The sequence below is a fragment of the Eleginops maclovinus genome, chromosome 10 (genome assembly GCF_036324505.1).
Source record: "Eleginops maclovinus isolate JMC-PN-2008 ecotype Puerto Natales chromosome 10, JC_Emac_rtc_rv5, whole genome shotgun sequence".
NCBI lineage: Eukaryota > Metazoa > Chordata > Actinopteri > Perciformes > Eleginopidae > Eleginops > Eleginops maclovinus.
This window is the reverse complement of record NC_086358.1, coordinates 3,244,288-3,262,163: the sequence shown is the minus strand read 5'-3', so window position 1 is coordinate 3,262,163 and position 17,876 is coordinate 3,244,288. Positions and strand designations below refer to the sequence as shown.

Genomic DNA, 17,876 nt, shown 5'->3' with positions numbered 1-17,876 from the left:
GTTAGCTCTAAATAATTAAATCATTGTCTCAAAAAATAAATGTTCTTGAGAATTTTTTTATTTTGTAATTTCAATTAAATGACAAATAACTTGTTATCCAGAAGACAATGGGAAAGAAAAACACATTCAGTACACATTCAAATACTAAGCTGTCCCTGAGAGGTCTGTACTACTGTCATATTGACCTCTGAAATGTCCGAATTGACCAATCAGAATCGAGTATTCCACCAAGCCTTGTGACAACTCACTTTATTATTAATTCCAACATGTATTTAGTAGGCCAGCAAGCAATTAAACAAGGGATTCAAACCATAGGAAACACGAGTAACATTTTTTGTAGTATCACCACAGAAGTATCCCACACAGGGACACCTGGAGCAGGTCATGTGCAGGTTCATCACAATAAAGTGCAAATATTCAGGAAGCAGAACAACATCAGGCGGCGTCAAACCAGCTGCTCGTTCTCTCTGTCATAGCAATCGCAGTTTATCACAAACGTTATAAAAACGGTTCTGTTTCAGTCACCTGCGCGACAAAAACACAGAATACATTCAGGTCAATGTAGAAAAATAAGAAAGACATTAGTCCCCTCGGTCGTCCTCTCTTTTTTCCTCATAGTTCAAGTAATAACAGCAGGAAAGTGTGTGTGTGTGTGTGTGTGTGTGTGTGTGTGTGTGTGTGTGTGTGTGTGTGTGTGTGTGTGTGTGTGTGTGTGTGTGTGTGTGTGTGTGTGTGTGTGTGTGTGTACAAGATAGAGAGACATTAGCCCTAAAACTACAACACAACTCAGCAACATCAGGCACTTTCTATCCCCGTGCGGGAGGCAACAGATTAGCTCAATTAGCTGCGGTACTATTGAACAGCTGTGGGGAAACACATCTCTCAGTTCACGTGATTTTTTCAATACCAGCTCGGTATTACAGCCTCATAAATAAATACATTTGACACGTAGCCTCTCAAACACGTAGTATCAAGTGCTTCTACTATTCAGTATCTTCATTTGGTTCAATACTCAGTCGTCACGGGTGTGTTTTGAGAGGAAGAGGAGGAGGAAACGGAGGAAACTACAGCGTGTGTTTGCATTGATCTAACAGCACTTCAGGAGAAACGACATGCAGGTGCTTTGAATCTCACACGAGGATTTGGAAACAACACGAAGCCACGTGTCGAACAGGAGTAACAGTTTCTGGGTTCACAGGAGCAGCACTATGAGTGTTAGTGGAAAAGAGACAAACAGGAGCCATGTTTGCATGCACAGAGAGCTCGACCTGTACTATTTTATCTCTTGTTAATGCTACACTCTTAAACCTCTACTGTTCTCAATATCTGTAGCAAATCTCTTTAGGACTTTGGTAAAAAAGATCAAATGAACGCTGATTAAATCTGCTCAATCTGACCTGGTATACTCCTGAGAGCCCAGCCTACACAAGAACAGCATGAAAGGAGACAAGAACAGCAACCTTTCAAAATAAAAGCATGAGTGGAGACAAGACTAGTAACCTTTCAAAATAAAAGCATGAGTGGAGACAAGAACAGCAACCTTTCAAAATAAAAGCATGAGTGGAGATAAGAAAAGTAACCTTTCAAAATAAAAGTATGAGTGGAGATAAGACCAGCAACCTTTCAAAATAAAAGCATGAGTGGAGACAAGAACAGCAAGCCTTTCAAAATAAAAGCATGAATGGAGATAAGAACAATCACCTTTCAAAATAAAAGCATGAGTGGAGATAAGACCAGCAACCTTTCAAAATAAAAGCATGAGTGGAGATAAGACCAGCAACCTTTCAAAATAAAAGCATGAATGGAGATAAGAACAATCACCTTTCAAAATAAAAGCATGAGTGGAGATAAGAACAGCAACCTTTCAAAATAAAAGCATGAGTGGAGATAAGAATAGCAACCTTTCAAAATAAAAGCATGAGTGGAGACAAGAACAGTAGCCTTTCAAAATAAAAGCATGAATGGAGATAAGAACAGTCACCTTTCAAAATAAAAGCATGAGTGGAGATAAGAACAGCAACCTTTCAAAATAAAAGCATGAGTGAGATAAGAACAGCAACCTTTCATAATAAAAGCATGAATGGAGAAAAGAATAGTAACCTTTCAAAATAAAAGCAGGAAAAGGAGATTAGAACATTTTGAAAGCTTTTACTTGGTATTTCTACACTGTGGCGCTTCGACTTGTATCTAGTTTAAAGGTTCCATAGAAAGCAACTATCTGGTATTCTACATTGTTCTCTGATGTCTACAAAGAAGGTATATCATTTTGGTTGATCCAAAAAATGTCCAGATGCAGTTTTACAGGCCCATTTCCAACCCTATGATTTGATCCTAGAATGAAACAAGCTGAGTTGCCTTATTTGGGGCTCATTTAAATAATGATGACGAGCTCTGCTCTGATTGGCTGGTTTACAAGGAGCAATCCATGGCTGCCTCAGAGCCCACAGAAGTAAGGGAAGTTCTCGAAACTGTGAGAGATGAACCATGGAGGCTATTGGCATCCAGCCTTACATGTGTGAGCCTTTATCAGAGGAGGAAACCGATGATTTGAAGAACAGCCAGTTGGTGTGAGATTGGAGAGCAACGTTACGGAGTGGTAAGTGTTAGCATTAGTGTTTCCAGCAGCTGGTGTATGCTAATGTTGGGGCTGGACTACCGTGTGTGACGTCACACACAGGGATTGTTGTAATTCGCCGTTTCTCCGCTGTGATATGCATATTCATGATTTGCACGTGAAGGAGGAAACAATGGTGTTTGAGGTTCACGGTATGTCAGCTCAATGTACCGAACTCTCCTTATTCAACTATGCCAAGGTAAATACAGTGGGGACCACCACGGCTAATACCTACGTTTAACTCAAAACAACTCAAACTAAATGTAACGTTAACCTGGAGTTCGGCTCATGTTCAGGTGACTGTGCATGTAACCTGACCAGGCTGGAAGTAGCAGGAGTAAGGAGGGTAATTGACAGGGAATAAAAACAACAACACTGTCCATTAACCTTCTCCCCCCCCCCCTCACATATCAGATCCTTAGAGTCTCTGGTTCTCTGAAGAAGCCTCGGGCGACTGTGGACTCTCTGAAGGTGACGGTGAGGGAGTTCAGGGAGACGTCTGTGACCGTCACCTCCCCTGGAGCCACGACAGGCCTCCAGACATCGTCCAGATCCTTCTCCTCTTCCTCTTCTTCTTCCTCCTCTTCCTCTTCCTCCTCCTCCTCCTCCGGTCCGATAGAGTTCATCCTCTCCTTTCCTGAGGGAGAGGGAACATAGCGAGGAAGACTACAGAAGGACATTTATATGACATATGATGCTATGACTCTTTCAGGACTTTCCTTACGAAATATTGTATGACATGACATTTAAATGGATTTCTTTGACTATTAAATGTTTCTTTTTTATGGCTTTTTAAATCACTTGGTAATGTATTTTTATGACATACTATATTATTACCTTTGATGTGCTTTTTGTTTATTTTGTGGCTTTTTATACATTTGTCTAACATACTATACTCTGGATTTTAATAACCTTTCTTGTTACTTTTTTATGACTTTTATGGCTTTTTTGGGATAATTGTTAAGCATGTTTTTCATCACCTCTGTTTACCACCAGTTATTAATTATTAATATTATTTATTTGGAATGATTTTTAATAACCTACTTTATTATGGCTGTTTTCTAACATCTCCTGAGCCGCACGGAGGCAGAGGAGTGTAGTGTTGCAGACGGTGATTGCATCAGGAACATCACATGTGATCTGTTATTGAGTTAACCTCTCTGCACTGAGGGTAGATGCTCTCTGCTCTGAAACATCCCATAAACTGAGACAGGCAGATCATCAGCAGACGGACATCAGGAGAGGTTTAGTGATATCCTCCAAAAATTACACATTTAAAAAGAAGAAGAAGAAATCTGACATACTTACCATCTAAAGTGCTCTTCTCTGTCTCCTCCTCATCCTCCTCATCCTCCTCCTCTTCCTCCCCCCGGCCCTCCCAGTCCTCGGCTGTGGGACTCGGAGGGTTGGAGTGAAGACATGTGAACTTTGACCTCCAGGTTTTGCTTCCTGGATGCTGCACCTGTGTCTCTCTGCTCCTCCTGCAGGAAGCGAACGACTGCTCCTCTTCCTCCGGCAGCAGGGAGCGGGTCAGGGAGAGACGAAGACGAGGAAGAGGAGGATCATCCGGAGGCTTGTGAGCGCTGCGCAGATCCATGGTGTAAACCGTGTCCTGAATAAAGAGCAGAAGATGATGAGTGACACTTGTTCTGTGTACAGAGCAAAGGAAATACAGGTGTGCCAGGTTTGTACCTGCAGAATGAGTCTTTTGGGTTTGGGTCCTTTTCTCCTCTGTCCCAATTGTTTCTCTTTCTGCTCTCTAAAGAAAATAATATATAAATAAATGTTTAAAAAATATAATAATATAAAAGTTCAAATAATTTTAAAAAGGTAAATAAATAAATATAAGCAATAAAATAATAATAATAAATAAATAAATAAACAATCAAATAAATAATAATAATAAATAAATAAACAATCAAATAAATAATAATAATAAATAAATAAATAAACAATCAAATAAATAATAATATTAAATATATAAATAAACAATCAAATAAATAATAATAATAAATAAATAAACAATCAAATAAATAATAATATTAAATATATAAATAAACAATCAAATAAATAATAATATTAAATATATAAATAAACAATCAAATAAATAATATTAATAAATAAATAAACAATCAAATAAATAATAATATTAAATAAATATATAAACAATAAAATAAATAATAATATTAAATATATATATAAACAATAAAATAAATAATAATAATAATAATACATATATATGTATAAAAACAATAAATAATAATAGTAATAAATAAATATATACATTTAAACAATAACATCAATAACAATAAATAAATATAAACATTAAAATAAATAATTTTAACACAAATAATAATTACTCTATGTATATTTCACCTTTCAAAATGTTTCACATGAACAAATAAAATCACCTCATCATGTTTTCCTTTAAGAGATGATTAAACATTACGTTGTTTATTGTTTATTATGTATAAGAAAAATTATACCTAGAGTGTCATATACGTTTACAGTTATTAGTGTTAGTCATTTAAACATCCTACATCAAATGAAGACGTGTGTTTTGGAGTCTTACTTCTCTTCGTAGGCCTTCACCAAGCGCTGATCCAGAATATGTTCCTCTGGTTCCCATGTGCTGTATCTGCGAGGTATCAAAAACACTCCCTTAATACAGTTTTTTTTTAACATTAAAAAGAACATTTTGCGTATCTGTTATGCAGCCATGGTACTTTCATGTGAATATAATGAACATGTGCAACTTTCCTATTAGTTTTATATGTGTAACTTACTTTGGAGGCCATCCTTTCCACTTTAACAGATACTCCACATTCCCCTGTGGAGAGGAACATGTTCAGTTTAAAAAACATCAGAGAATATCCACAGTTCTTTCTAATACTGCCCTGTATGATGCAGGATTGTCCCATCTACATATACATTAACGAAAAAACAAGAACAATGCATATTTACCACTCAGTTCTTGCTTTCTAATACAGTTCTTGTGCAGGACGATATTTCAAAACCTTTACAGTACATCCACTTCCAAAATTACTGAACGTGCACCCTTCAGTAATGGTTAGACGACGTCAGATGTACCGAATGTTTTCCATCTACCAGCGAACCCTCTCAGAGTTAGTCACCCCCGCTGACATCATCCCATAATACCTTCAGAGGGTGAAGTCACCCCATTTCCCGACTTTGTTTTACTCACCCAGTATTGCAGTCAAAAGGCTCAACATTGGGTGAGACCTCAAATAAAAGTGCTCTCATCTTCCTTAACTTGCAATGGAAATCATGGACTCATAAAGCCCAAATATGATGCTCTCTGTGGACCCCAAATCCTCTCTAGATCGGGGATTGATAAGAGTCTAAATGCACTGTAATACTACGGTTAATCTACCTTTAACTTGGGTTTGCTTTATCTCACAGTTTAACAGTGAGCATGTTATTGGAGGACAGATATAGTCCACATGTGGTTTCTACAGATCTATATCCTGACTTTCACTTTGCTGTGAAGCCTCGTTTTAAGCTTCAACTAAAACCATTTATAAAGACAATTAATGGCAAATAAATCTCCAATGCACACACTGATAATATAGACTTTTATTGAGCTATTTAACTCTTTTATCAAGCTACATCTAACTCTAAATGTGAGGATTAAAAACACATTGTTTGGAGGAAACTAAGAGAAGAGCACATACAGCTTAGCCAAGAGTGTCTTCAGAGTGCTAACTGTACCATAACGTCACATTTGTAATTTCTTTTGAGTTATGTGTCTGGGAAATGATCTTCTGAGAGACTTCCAGGTAGTTTCTGTTGCTATAGGTTAGATTTCATCTGATGCAAATTTGTACTTCAGTTTTCTTTTGGCTAGACTTCAACAACCCTGTGTTGCAGAATGACAACAAATACAATTTCCTTACCTACTTATGTGTCGAACTTATACACCTGTTTGCAGCCTACATATTTATTTATATATTAGAACATCATGCAGAGTTTTAGTCCACTATAGAGTATTTCAATTGACTGTATTTGACATGTTTGTTTACTTTCTGCATTTTATTTGCACCGTTGTTTCTTTTGCACTTCCTATTTCTTCTTGCATTATCCTTTATTTACTTTGATATCTTAAGTATGTTGTATATTGCACTGTATGAGGAGCCTGGGAAACTACGCTGCAGCTATTGTGGATTTGTCAATAAAGCTTTTAAAATAAATTGAATTAAAAGGTATCTTGCCCTAACTTTAGATCTTAGCTCAGGCTGTACTTTAGCATACTCCAGAAAGTCTCTAAACTACATTTAATAGTAATGTGAAATTAGAGGGCCCCCTCATGCACTTTCAAGCACCCCAAAAATATCTAGCTGCACCCCTGCATCTGTCAACATATGCTGACTTTGTATGAACACAAAACGAATCTGCTTTATCCAAACACCTCACATGATAATCTGCATTGACAACATTGAAGAGACATCCTCCTCTCACAGCACTAACCAGATTACTGCCATTAATCTCTCCGCATTTCATTAGCATGCAAAGTAGCATCCCTAGAAATCCCTCCTAAATGCTGATAAATGTTACCTTCTTAACTCTCTTCTTCAGGATGCACTCCACAGCAAACACCTGCTCTCCTATAGCTGACAGCTCCATGTGTGCGCACGTTTTCACCTGTCAAAGTAAAACCCCCCTGTGTTTACAAACCGAGCAAACCGGGAGATGTTAGCCGTGCTTCGGCTGTGTCCTCCCCGTCAACGACGCGTTATTTTCGGGTCGGTTAACCTGCAGACCCCTCCTCCAGCTGGATGTATCTGAGCAGTGACTTTACAAAATCTGCGACACATCTGCACACCACTCTGCGCGCTCCCGTGTCCGTTTGCGCGCTCCGTTGTTTATAGTGAGTACGCGCACGCCGCCAGCAGCCCCATGGTTCAGCGTGGACGTAAACTAAACCAAAATAAATACATTCAAGTTGAAATTTAAAAAATGAATAAGACAAGAAAATTCTAAATAAAAGATTAAAAATAATACAATCAAAAATACTTTCAAAGGTGGAATATGCGTCTTTTTTAAAAATAAAAGTATGTGTAAAACAATGTTGAAATACTTAGTTACGTTAAAGAACTGTCTAAATTATATTAAGTATAAATCAGTTACGAATCAAGTACCTCAAATCTGTACATTTGTACCTTAAGTAAACAATACATGAGCAGATTATAAGTTGTTTCAATAATAAATTAAACACAAACACACTTCTGTTTATACATAAAGTGCCATTATAAGCATTTTATTTCTATGCAAAAAAATAATAGAAATACAACAATCAGGATTCCTTAAGTAGGATGGGTTGAATGGATTGTCATGGCAAAAAAAAAAAAAAAGCACATGTTGAATAAATGCAATCGTGAGACATGAAGTGATTAGGTCCAAAAATCTCCAAAAGCAAATAAAGGACAAACTCTCTGATGCTTCACTTTGATATAATGCCCCATTGAGAGGCTGAAGATCCAAAGTGAGACCTGCACCGTCGAGGAGAACATGTCCTTATAAATGACACAAAGCCCTCGGCTGCAAAAGTGAAAGCATCGTATTTAAATGGTCTGATGAATTGGTGCTTTGGATTAAATCTCTTGATAAATGGCATCTTAGTCTTTCAGAGCAACACGTATATATTTTAAATGTAAACAAGTTAAGGCCAATATCGTCGTTTAGAGACAATAGAAATAACAGTTTCTCTCGAGCTGATTTCAAAGCTACAAACAGAGGAATCTCTCGTAAGGCTCCTTTCACAGAAATCCGCCCAAAAAACACAGAATCTTCTTTCCTTTCTTCTCTACTTTACTCTACACCTAGGCACACTGCTCCATCTCCTCCTGAACACACTTTTCTAAAACCTCCTCTTGCACATTTGAGACCCTCGCTTAGTGTTTATGATTTATTATGTCGTCTTCTCAGATTCTTTTTTTGGCAGGTTTCATTTTGAAGGGGCCCTATTCTGCTCATTTTCAGGTTCATATCAGTGTTTAGTGTCTCTACTGTGACATGTCTGCATGCTTTAATGTTCTCACACTGCCTGCTGCAGCACCTCTTTTCACCCTCCGTCTGAAACCAGAGCGTAGCCTGCTGCTCTGGAGGGAATTTTAGCTTATGCAGACCGTTTACATGCACAAAAACCTATTCAACACACTACAGCAGAGGCAAAGACCCCAATAAAGCAGAATAGGGCCTCTTTAAAAGTCAAAAATTAACTGTTAAGCTCCCTGGGCTGAAACAGTGTGTTATTTTCAAAAAGATTATTTGAAGAGAAATAGAAACACGTTCTCATCCCCCTCATTTGAAATATATGACCTGATGAACCAGTTGAAGTCCAATCAGACATGATTATCGTTAGCATCCAATGGTTTTTTGCACTCTTGCTCGATAAACTCCAGATCTAGCTTTAAAAGAGGACCTGAGATGTGACTGCTGTTTACATAAAGTACGGCACATTTCTGTGAGTTTTGAATAATTACAATAGAAGGTTTTCTCCCTAATTTCCTTTCTTCTTGTATGCAGTATCACTCTAATGAGAGATGAAAACCATTACTTTAGCCTTATTTCCGGCACTCTTCTCTACTTTAAAGTAACCATTTGATGCAAAAATGACAGAAAGCTGGATAAATGATGCCGTGTCAAGCGTCCAGAAGAGGGAGTGCTCGGCCCGGGAGTTGCATTGCTCTGTTGCATATAAAACTGTGTTGGTGGGAAAGTGGATGAAATACAAAGTTGGCAACGTGGTGAACCACTTGATTTTTGACCTGTGATATGATGAAAACAAGGGGCAGAAAGGGCACGCTTTGGTGAAAGTGAAGGACGGGAAACATGGCTGAAGCCGGGAGCGGCACTGCGGATAAACAGCATCTTTCATGAACTCCCATCACTTTGGAAACAGTAAAAAGAAACAAAACTGACTTTGGAAAATAGTCAATATACAGTATATATAAAAACACCAGATGTGTATAAGTGTGTTGTGAGTGAAGGACTGTGATTCTCCCTGTAAAGTGTTTGCTTCCTTCATTGCTCTGCATCCTCTCCGATAACGAGTCCGGCAATGGCTGTGTAAACAAAGCCTCAAAAAAGAAGCAAGGAAAGATACATCCACGTGATTGGCTGTGCAACGACTTGACTTCCTGTCCTGTGATTGGCCCGTTGAGAGGGGCAAGTTAAACCCCTAGCCGTCCGACCGCCATGTTTGGTGCGCTTCCACTTCCTCTGAGACGACCAATAGGAGTTCACAGTTCTTCCCTCGCAGCTGCTGCCGGAGGAACTTCCTGGGATGAGGAAAAATAGGAACGCCACTGATTATTATGATAATAAAAACCATAAAATCAGCTGTTTTCTAGCAGTTTGTATAAAAAGCTCATTTGAAATAGATGTATAATGGGTAAACCACCATAAACACTGATATTTAACATAATTTAAGCACTTTTTAGGACATGCATTGCTACAAATATGGACTCTGATTACTTACTGGACATATTGCAGTTTAAGTGACACTATCTCTAACCTCCAGTAGGGGGGCGACTCCACTGGTTGCAAAAATGAGTCAAATTGTGAAGAAGTCAATGAGAACTTCTGACTTGATTATTTCCACTAGAAAACATTCTAAACATTCGTGTTCTGGCCTGAGTCAGTAGTATGAAGACCTGTTTCACACCACATAATGTTCATTTGGTAAATTTTGGTCTCATTCAGGGTGAAATTGCCGTATAAAAATGGCACGCTTTAGAGCGGTCCCTACCACAGTGTTTTCCGTGTTGTTATCTTTGAACTTTTACCCTTTTTAGGTTTCTGTTTCCAGTTCATGAAAAGTAATTATAGCATTTTGGTGCCTAAAAATGTCTTTCCATTGTTCAGTTGTACAAACTCCAGGCTGGTTGCAAAAACAAAGTGTGGTGACGGACAAAATGCCAAATTCAAGACTTCAAAACCAGAGTGCACAAAGCGTCTCGATGGCTCCGTCCAATTCTATTTAAAACTCTCTTTAAATTACCATTACCCCCACCATGCATGTGAAAGATGAAACCATTTTAACTCAACACACACACACACCTGAGCTCGTTGGGCGCTCCGATTGGTTGGGGGCTGCGCAGCTTGGAGTCCAGGTTGTAGTAAACCCCCCCCACCTCTCGGACTCCGATCCAGTGCTGGCGTTTGAGCGGTAGCCGCAGAGGCCCCCAGCGTAGGTTAGACGGGACGTTCAGGATGAAGCCCGTTACGTTGGACAGCTCGATGCTGCCAACATCCCTGCAGGAGGAAGAGTAGGAGGAGGAGGAGGAGGAGGAGGAGGAGGGGGAGGAAAGGTAACTTATTATCGGTTTTAATTTGAAGTGTAAATACATTTCCACTGTAAAGGACTGACCCACCTAGGCTTCAGATAGGCTTATTTGAGAAGACATTTCAAAATAAAAGCCCAAAACTTACTAGAAAATATATTGGAATATGGTGATTTATAATATCGATTATTTTCCCTTCTTTAATCCACATGCACGTCTTTGCTTTTTGTCAAAACGACGTTGTATTTGTGTGGTTTAATACTCAAACATGGATTCTTGGAGTGGGATGATCTGGAGTGTATTGGGACACACATTTTGACTGTCAGAGTTTCCCGTAGGCACTTGAATGCATCACAGGGGGAGTTTTGATAACAGTCACAGATACAGAGCAAAGATGACTTTAACTAACACCATATACTAATGCCATGCTTCAGGTACAATCAGCACCGTGTTGCATCAGTCATTGCTGCCTTTGTGTTCAGATTAAGAGTTATTCTGTTCCTGTTTAGGACCGAGAAACAGAAATAAGGCTTCTCGGATAACCTTATCACTTCATTGATAAAGCACGTCTGCTGCTGTTACCAAACATCCTGTGAGACTGTGAGAGGGAAGCAGGAACGCAGATAAATCCCAGACTGTGTGAAGTGATGAAACAGCTGACGAATATCTGAGAACATTCAGGGTCGCAAATGAGGAAGATGTTTACCTCATGTTTACTCAGTGAGATTTAAACCAACAACAAGACTTTGTTTTTTTTGCTTTTGTGGCATTATGAACAGCGTGGGATCATGGGAGTTTCTGTCTTCACCACGATCGGCGTGATTGCAGTCAATTTCTCGTGGCTGGGATTTTATTTGTCATAGTTTCAGGGTTTTTACTGATAGTAGATTTATGCGCTTTTCTCCAAAACAAACAGACCCTGAAGCTTGAGTCTTTATTTATAAGAAATATGACTACTAATAAAGATATACGTACCCATAATGTCCACATGAATGTACAGTGGGGCAAAAAAGTATTTAGTCAGCCACCAATTGTGCAAGTTCTCCCATTTAAAAAGATGAGAGAGGCCTGTAATTTTCATCATAGGTATACCTCAACTATGAGAGACAGAATGAGAAAAGAAAATCCAGGAAATCACATTGTAGGATTTTTAATGAATTCATTGGTCAATTCCTCGGTAAAATAAGTATTTGGTCACCTACAAACAAGCAAGATTTCTGGCTCTCACAGACCTGTAACTTCTTCTTTAAGAGGCTCCTCTGTCCTCCACTCGTTACCTGTATTAATGGCAGCTTTTAAACTCGTTATCAGTATAAAAGACACCTGTCCACAACCTCAAACAGTCATACTCCAAACTCCACTATGGCCAAGACCAAAGAGCTGTCAAAGGAGACCAGAGACAAAATTGTAGACCTGCACCAGGCTGGGAAAAGTGAATCTTCAATAGGTAAGCAGCTTGGTGTGAAGAAATCAACTGTGGGAGCAATTATTAGAAAATGGAAGACATACAAGACCACTGCTAATCTCCCTCGATCTGGGGCTCCACGCAAGATCTCACCCCGTGGGGTCAAAATGATCACAAGAACGGTGAGCAAAAATCCCAGAACCACACGGGGGGACCTAGTGAATGACCTGCAGAGAGCTGGGACCAAAGTAACAGAGGCTACCATCAGTAACACACTACGCCGCCAGGGACTTCAATCCTGCAGTTCCAGACGTGTCCCCCTGCTTAAGCCAGTACATGTCCAGGCCCGTCTGAAGTTTGCTAGAGGGCATTTGGATGATCCAGAAGAGGATTGGGAGAATGTCATATGGTCAGATGAAACCAAAATCGAACTTTTTGGTAAAAACTCAACTCGTCGTGTTTGGAGGAGAAAGAATGCAGAGTTGCATCCAAAGAACACCATACCTACTGTGAAGCATGGGGGTGGAAACATCATGCTTTGGGGCTGTTGCTGCAAAGGGACCAGGACGACTGATCCGTGTAAAGGAAAGAATGAATGGGGCCATGTATCGTGAGATTTTGAGTGAAAACCTCCTTCCATCAGCAAGGGCACTGAAGATGAAGCGTGGCTGGGTCTTTCAGCATGACAGTGATCCCAAACACACCGCCAGGGCAACGAAGGAGTGGCTTCGTAAGAAGCATTTCCAGGTCCTGGAGTGGCCTAGCCAGTCTCCAGATCTCAACCCCATAGAAAATCTTTGGAGGGAGTTGAAAGTCCGTGTTGCCCAGCGACAGCCCCAAAACATCACTGCTTTAGAGGAGATCTGCATGGAGGAATGGGTCAAAATACCAGCAACAGTGTGTGAAAACCTTGTGAAGACTTACAGAAAACCTTTGACCTCTGTCATTGCCAACAAAGGGTATATAACAAAGTATTGAGATGAACTTTTGTTATTGACCAAATACTTATTTTCCACAGTCATTTGAAAATAAATTCATTAAAAATCCTACAATGTGATTTCCTGGATTTTTTTTTCTCATTCTGTCTCTCATAGTTGAAGTGTACCTATGATAAAAATTACAGGCCTCTCTCATCTTTTTAAATGGGAGAACTTGCACAGTTGGTGGCTGACTAAATACTTTTTTGCCCCACTGTACATATTTAAAAAGGTAGAAGAAGTGTAATTTTGTAGGTACCTTCTCTTGTAATTTGTACTTTTTCAGTCAAAGATTAAGATAAAAACACTAAATTCAGCTGTTTCTCGTCAAGAATCTGGGTTTCTCCCACACCGTTTGGCTACCTCTGATAACTCCCAGACGTCTAATGCCTGAAAGCCTTCATGAGGATAAAATATAGAGTAAAAAAAGATCAGGATCTTTAAAAATGTTGATAAAACGGTCATTTATAACAGCTTCTGCAGGGGATACAACACTATTATAGGCAACAGAATTAAACGCACCCTTACCTTGATTTTAAAACGTTTACAGACGTCCCTAGGTTGGATAATTGCTTGAATCATTAGGGAAAATGTAAGTAGACAAACCGATAATATATAGGATAGATTAAGTACTTTTTAATCCATTTTAACGCAGAAAAGTGATGTTTTAGAGGAAGGAATTCTTACCTTCTTTTATCCCACCAAACTGCCTCAAACCCGCGGGTCTGCAGCGCTGCCATGATGACGTTTACATCGTAGTTCCCGTTTCCCAGCATGCTCTTCTTTTGCGGCGTCACCAGAGTGCTGGGAGAAAGCCTGCACCAACAGAGAGAGAAAATAGGAGATTATAAACAAAATGTCAAGCACACAGAATAAATATTGACAAGCTGACATCATATTTGCACTTTGACATGCACATCAGCCACGTTGGATCAGTCAACGATCAATAGTAAACAAACACAGGCTGCATTTTTACTGTTGTTCCTTTTAAGTATGTACAGCCCCTGCCCGTACACACTGTAGCATGCAGGACTCATACTAGATCTACAAATACTTCTCTCTGCTTTGCAAAGGATTGTGGGTCAGAATAGCAAGACCACGCTGCATACTGTGAACTGGGACCAGTAGGACCTCCTGCCATCCGATGCCTATGGTATATTAAATAGTATGGGAACAGGGGGAGGGGTGGGGAAATGCATTGAGAGATGGTGGCTTCTTTACAGAATGGACTGGAATTTGCTTAATTCTGAGCAGATTTTTAATGAAATGAGTTTTGTTGTAAGCTGGAGAAATTGAACATGACACTTCTTATTAATCAGAATGAAATTCAGTTCCCGGGGGAAGAATCTAATCTGCTATGTGTCCCTGAATAGCCTCAACATCCTCTGGGTCATGCAGACTCTGTTTTTAACAGCGCCCATAAAACAAGCAACTTCTTTTGAGTAGATTCAGTTAATTTAACAAATATTTGCACGTCTGGAAAACACGTTTGTTCCTATAATGTCCCAACACACTTCATGACTCCGGCTCTCCCACCTCTGGTAGATCTCCTGTAAGGCGTCCCTGCTGAAGGCCGTCCCGTCCTGGAAGACGTTGTTCAGGGCGTGCAGAGCGCACAGCTCCCGCCGCTGCTTCTCGTGATAAATGGGCGGGGGTGTCAGAGGGGGAGGAAGTGGAAGGGTGAGGGAGGAAGAGGAGGATGAGAGATCCTGCTGCTGGGAGTCCGTGGGATCCCTGCACCTCAAAGAGGCAAAGATTGGAAAGCTTGAGTGTCACATTATGCACAGACACAGCGTCTACCTGCCAGCTGTGTGACTACCTCAAAGTTTTATGATAGAGATGTATAGAACGGGTCCCGAGCACATTGAAACTGCAGGATGCTAACTTGCATATGTTGGGCAATTAGCACAATTAACACAAGTTGCGTTAATAAGCAAAAACTCCTACATTAGTTACAAAATGGCTTGGTTGATTTGGCCAAATTTGGAGTCGTTTTGGGGGAATTTCAGGACCTATTATGGCAGAAAGTGGCCATATTTGTGCTCCTGGTGGACTGATTTGCTGAATTTTGGGTCGATTTTAAAGTTTTAAGGGACTCAAAGCTGCCATTTTTTATCCTAAAACTGTAAAAAATGTATTGAACATCCTCAATATACCTAAAAAAAAACAACTAAATGTTCCAAATTGGCCAAGCATTTTTATAGGTATTGTCTGAATGCTAATTAATGCTAAGCTAATCTGCACCTTAGCATCCGGCAGTTTCTAGGTACTGGGGACCCGTACTTTACATTTCTGCCATAAAACTTTGGGGTACTCAACATTTCCGGGTTCACACGAGTAAATTGTAATAAAAGTTCAACATGTGATTACCTCCTCCTCTCCTCTGGCGCCACTGCCTCCCCTCCTCCTCCTCCTCCTCCTCCTCCTCCGCCTTTCTGCTTGCTGACCTTCCAGCGCATGCATCCCAGCTCCTGCAGGCCGCCTCTCCCCTTCCCTTTCCACTCCCCCGCTGGGTATGGAGCGCTCCCCATCCCTGGACGTTCACCACCTCCACCACCACCACCACCTCCACCACCACCACCTCCTCCACCTCCAACACCTCCTTCTCCTCCAGCTCCACAACTACCAGCTTCACGACGCTACATCAGCATGGGAGAAAGCCTGCAACAAGTGAGAGAGAAATTCACACACTATCCACAAGATGTCATGAACACAAGCTCCATGTTGTGTAGAAATGGACACGACTCACCAAATTCTGAGCAGACTTTTAATGAAATTTGGTTAACGACCAGCTTCCCGGCGCTACATCAGCATCATGGCAACCATTACCGGAGCAACCTCCCAGGCAGAGAGGACCGGGGGGAGGGGGGAGTTTAACACCTGCTCTCTAAAGGGTAGACGTGGGGAAAAGGTCAACAGGAACTCAAGATGATGGGACTGTCTGCAAACAAAGATGCTCCCGAAACGCCCAAAAAAAGATTACTCCAGGAAAGCGGTGTGTGTTTCCACTTCCTCCATCTCCTGCTGGCAGCTGTTTCCATACAAGACTAGAGATTTGTAGGTATTTCCATTGATCGGGAGGGGTCCGTTCAACTGGATTCAACAAGGATTTGATGCTTGCTGGAGTAAAAAAAACCTGAAAAAGACAGAAAGGAAAATCTGCGTTATTAGGATGTTCTTATTGGGAAGCAGCGTTCAGCTTTTAAAGATCCAAATATCTAAAACTAACCAGAGAACGGATCACTTCTTCTTTTAAATCAAGACTTTTCTATTTTCTTTGGATTAAATCAAATACATCATCACATTTTACACAGCATAGTAACTTTTACCCTTGTATTTTAAACTTTATTCTATTTCAGCTTGATGTTATTTCTCTTCTTTAGGCTGTAAAATGTATTGAAATGTCTTTTTATAATGCATTTATTTTGTCTTAATGCTTTAATATATTATTTTTAATTGATATGTATTAATAACCAAGCCTTGCCTTACTTTTACTTGTGATTTTAAAATATTCTCTCATGTATTTAAATGTCTTTTACAGTGTGTGTTTTGCACTTTTCCCTAAGGTTTTTAATGTTTGTAATCACTTTGAGTTGCCGTATTATTTAAATGTCTTGTATTAATAACCTGCCTTGCCTTACTTATGTTTGTATTTTAATACTTCTTTTATTCATTTAAATCTGTACATAATGTGTTTCTTTCACACATGTCTTAATGCTTTATTTATTTGTCTTTCCTTTCCTTAGTTTTTGAATTGCAAATAAGTCATTTCATACTGTTTTAAATCTATTTTTATAAAGGTGTATCTTTTGAACTACGTCTTTATGATTGTAATATGAAATGTCTTGCCTTAATTTATTAAAATATTGTAATTCAAGCATTTTTAAATCACAAAAAATGGTCACAAATCCCCACCACATGTTAGCAGAGCCCAAAATGACACCCTAACTTACTCTGATTAGCAGCCAAACACCTCAATAACACTTAGAATCACCACTTATTTGAATTGAAACTGGTTTTACATTGCTGAAATTAAAGTATAAACTGGTTACATTCTCCTCCTGTTCAGCAGACCCTTAAAAGAGAAGGTAAACACTTCCAGGACTGGATAGAGGAAGCAGTCTGTTCAGTAAAAATAGCCCCAACAAAAACAGCACCTAATCACAGCGACCCTACAGTCCATTCACAGGGATTATTCACATACATCATACATGCACACATGCCTTTAATCCATGATAGTAACAGAAATGTAGGAACAATCTTCAGGCTGCTTTACGTGACTACAGCAAACACAACCACAACGCTTCCTTTATGTCTCAGAACTTCATTTCCCCAGCAGAAACACTCACCTGTCCGCTCCCTGGTGGTCCCGTAACCCCTTGGCTATTATAAACCGGTACAAAAACTAAATGTAGTGTCTCCTGTTTCTCTAAATGTGTCTCAGTCCTTTGTCTCTGCCAGTTTTTCCTCAGTTCAGCTCTCTGTCTGTTTCTGGCCGTGCAGACGCGGACATGCGCAGTAGCGTCTCCTCGGGCTCCATGTTGCTGTCAGCGCGTGCGTCAGTAGACAGAGGT

The 17,876-nt window shown here is 39.8% G+C and overlaps 2 protein-coding genes and 1 long non-coding RNA gene across 5 annotated transcripts; all 3 read right to left on the bottom strand.

Moving 5' to 3' along the window:
• Nucleotides 1-40: 40 nt before the first annotated feature.
• cbx7b (chromobox homolog 7b) lies at nt 41-7,448 on the bottom strand. Of its 2 annotated transcripts, XR_010166577.1 has the most exons (7): nt 7,190-7,448; nt 5,401-5,444; nt 5,187-5,252; nt 4,307-4,373; nt 3,923-4,226; nt 2,061-3,251; nt 41-2,021 (listed from the first exon to the last, which is right to left on the bottom strand). XR_010166577.1 is itself a non-coding variant. In XM_063892691.1 (6 exons), the coding sequence occupies exons 1-6, from the start codon at nt 7,256-7,258 to the stop codon at nt 3,025-3,027; spliced, it is 777 nt and encodes a 258-aa protein (XP_063748761.1). In that variant the 5' UTR covers nt 7,259-7,448; the 3' UTR covers nt 41-3,024. The 2 variants fall into 2 exon arrangements, 1 of the variants encoding a protein (XP_063748761.1); XM_063892691.1 differs by having other exon boundaries at nt 41-3,251.
• A 398-nt stretch (nt 7,449-7,846) lies between these two features.
• Nucleotides 7,847-15,844, bottom strand: josd1 (Josephin domain containing 1). Of its 2 annotated transcripts, none has more exons than XM_063893768.1 (5): nt 15,673-15,844; nt 14,839-15,036; nt 13,990-14,118; nt 10,697-10,891; nt 7,847-9,915 (listed from the first exon to the last, which is right to left on the bottom strand). In XM_063893768.1, exons 1-5 carry the CDS (start codon nt 15,831-15,833, stop codon nt 9,816-9,818), a joined length of 783 nt encoding a protein of 260 aa, XP_063749838.1. In that variant the 5' UTR covers nt 15,834-15,844; the 3' UTR covers nt 7,847-9,815. The 2 variants fall into 2 exon arrangements, with proteins under 2 accessions (XP_063749838.1, XP_063749837.1); XM_063893767.1 differs by having other exon boundaries at nt 14,839-15,042; nt 15,673-15,842.
• Nucleotides 15,845-15,886: 42 nt separating this feature from the next.
• On the bottom strand, nt 15,887-17,851 carry LOC134871151 (uncharacterized). The gene is made up of 3 exons (XR_010166636.1): nt 17,652-17,851; nt 16,052-16,438; nt 15,887-15,963 (listed from the first exon to the last, which is right to left on the bottom strand). It is a non-coding gene; the product is annotated as an uncharacterized LOC134871151 (long non-coding RNA).
• Nucleotides 17,852-17,876: the final 25 nt, after the last annotated feature.

What these genes read in the sequence shown, in the direction of transcription:
- cbx7b (XM_063892691.1), bottom strand. Translation starts at nt 7,258, where the DNA reads ATGGAGCTGTCAGCTATAGGAGAGCAGGTGTTTGCTGTGGAGTGCATC. An exon ending in TGAAGAAGAGAGTTAAGAAG is followed by an intron (nt 5,445 to 7,189) that starts GTAACATTTATC and finishes TCCTCTCCACAG; the next exon opens with GGGAATGTGGAGTATCTGTT. An exon ending in AGAGAAGAGCACTTTAGATG is followed by an intron (nt 3,252 to 3,922) that starts GTAAGTATGTCA and finishes CCTCTCCCTCAG; the next exon opens with GAAAGGAGAGGATGAACTCT.
- josd1 (XM_063893767.1), bottom strand. Translation starts at nt 15,833, where the DNA reads ATGGGGAGCGCTCCATACCCAGCGGGGGAGTGGAAAGGGAAGGGGAGA. An exon ending in GCGCCAGAGGAGAGGAGGAG is followed by an intron (nt 15,043 to 15,672) that starts GTAATCACATGT and finishes TGCCTCTTTGAG; the next exon opens with GTGCAGGGATCCCACGGACT. An exon ending in GTTTGGTGGGATAAAAGAAG is followed by an intron (nt 10,892 to 13,989) that starts GTAAGAATTCCT and finishes TTCCTCCTGCAG; the next exon opens with GGATGTTGGCAGCATCGAGC.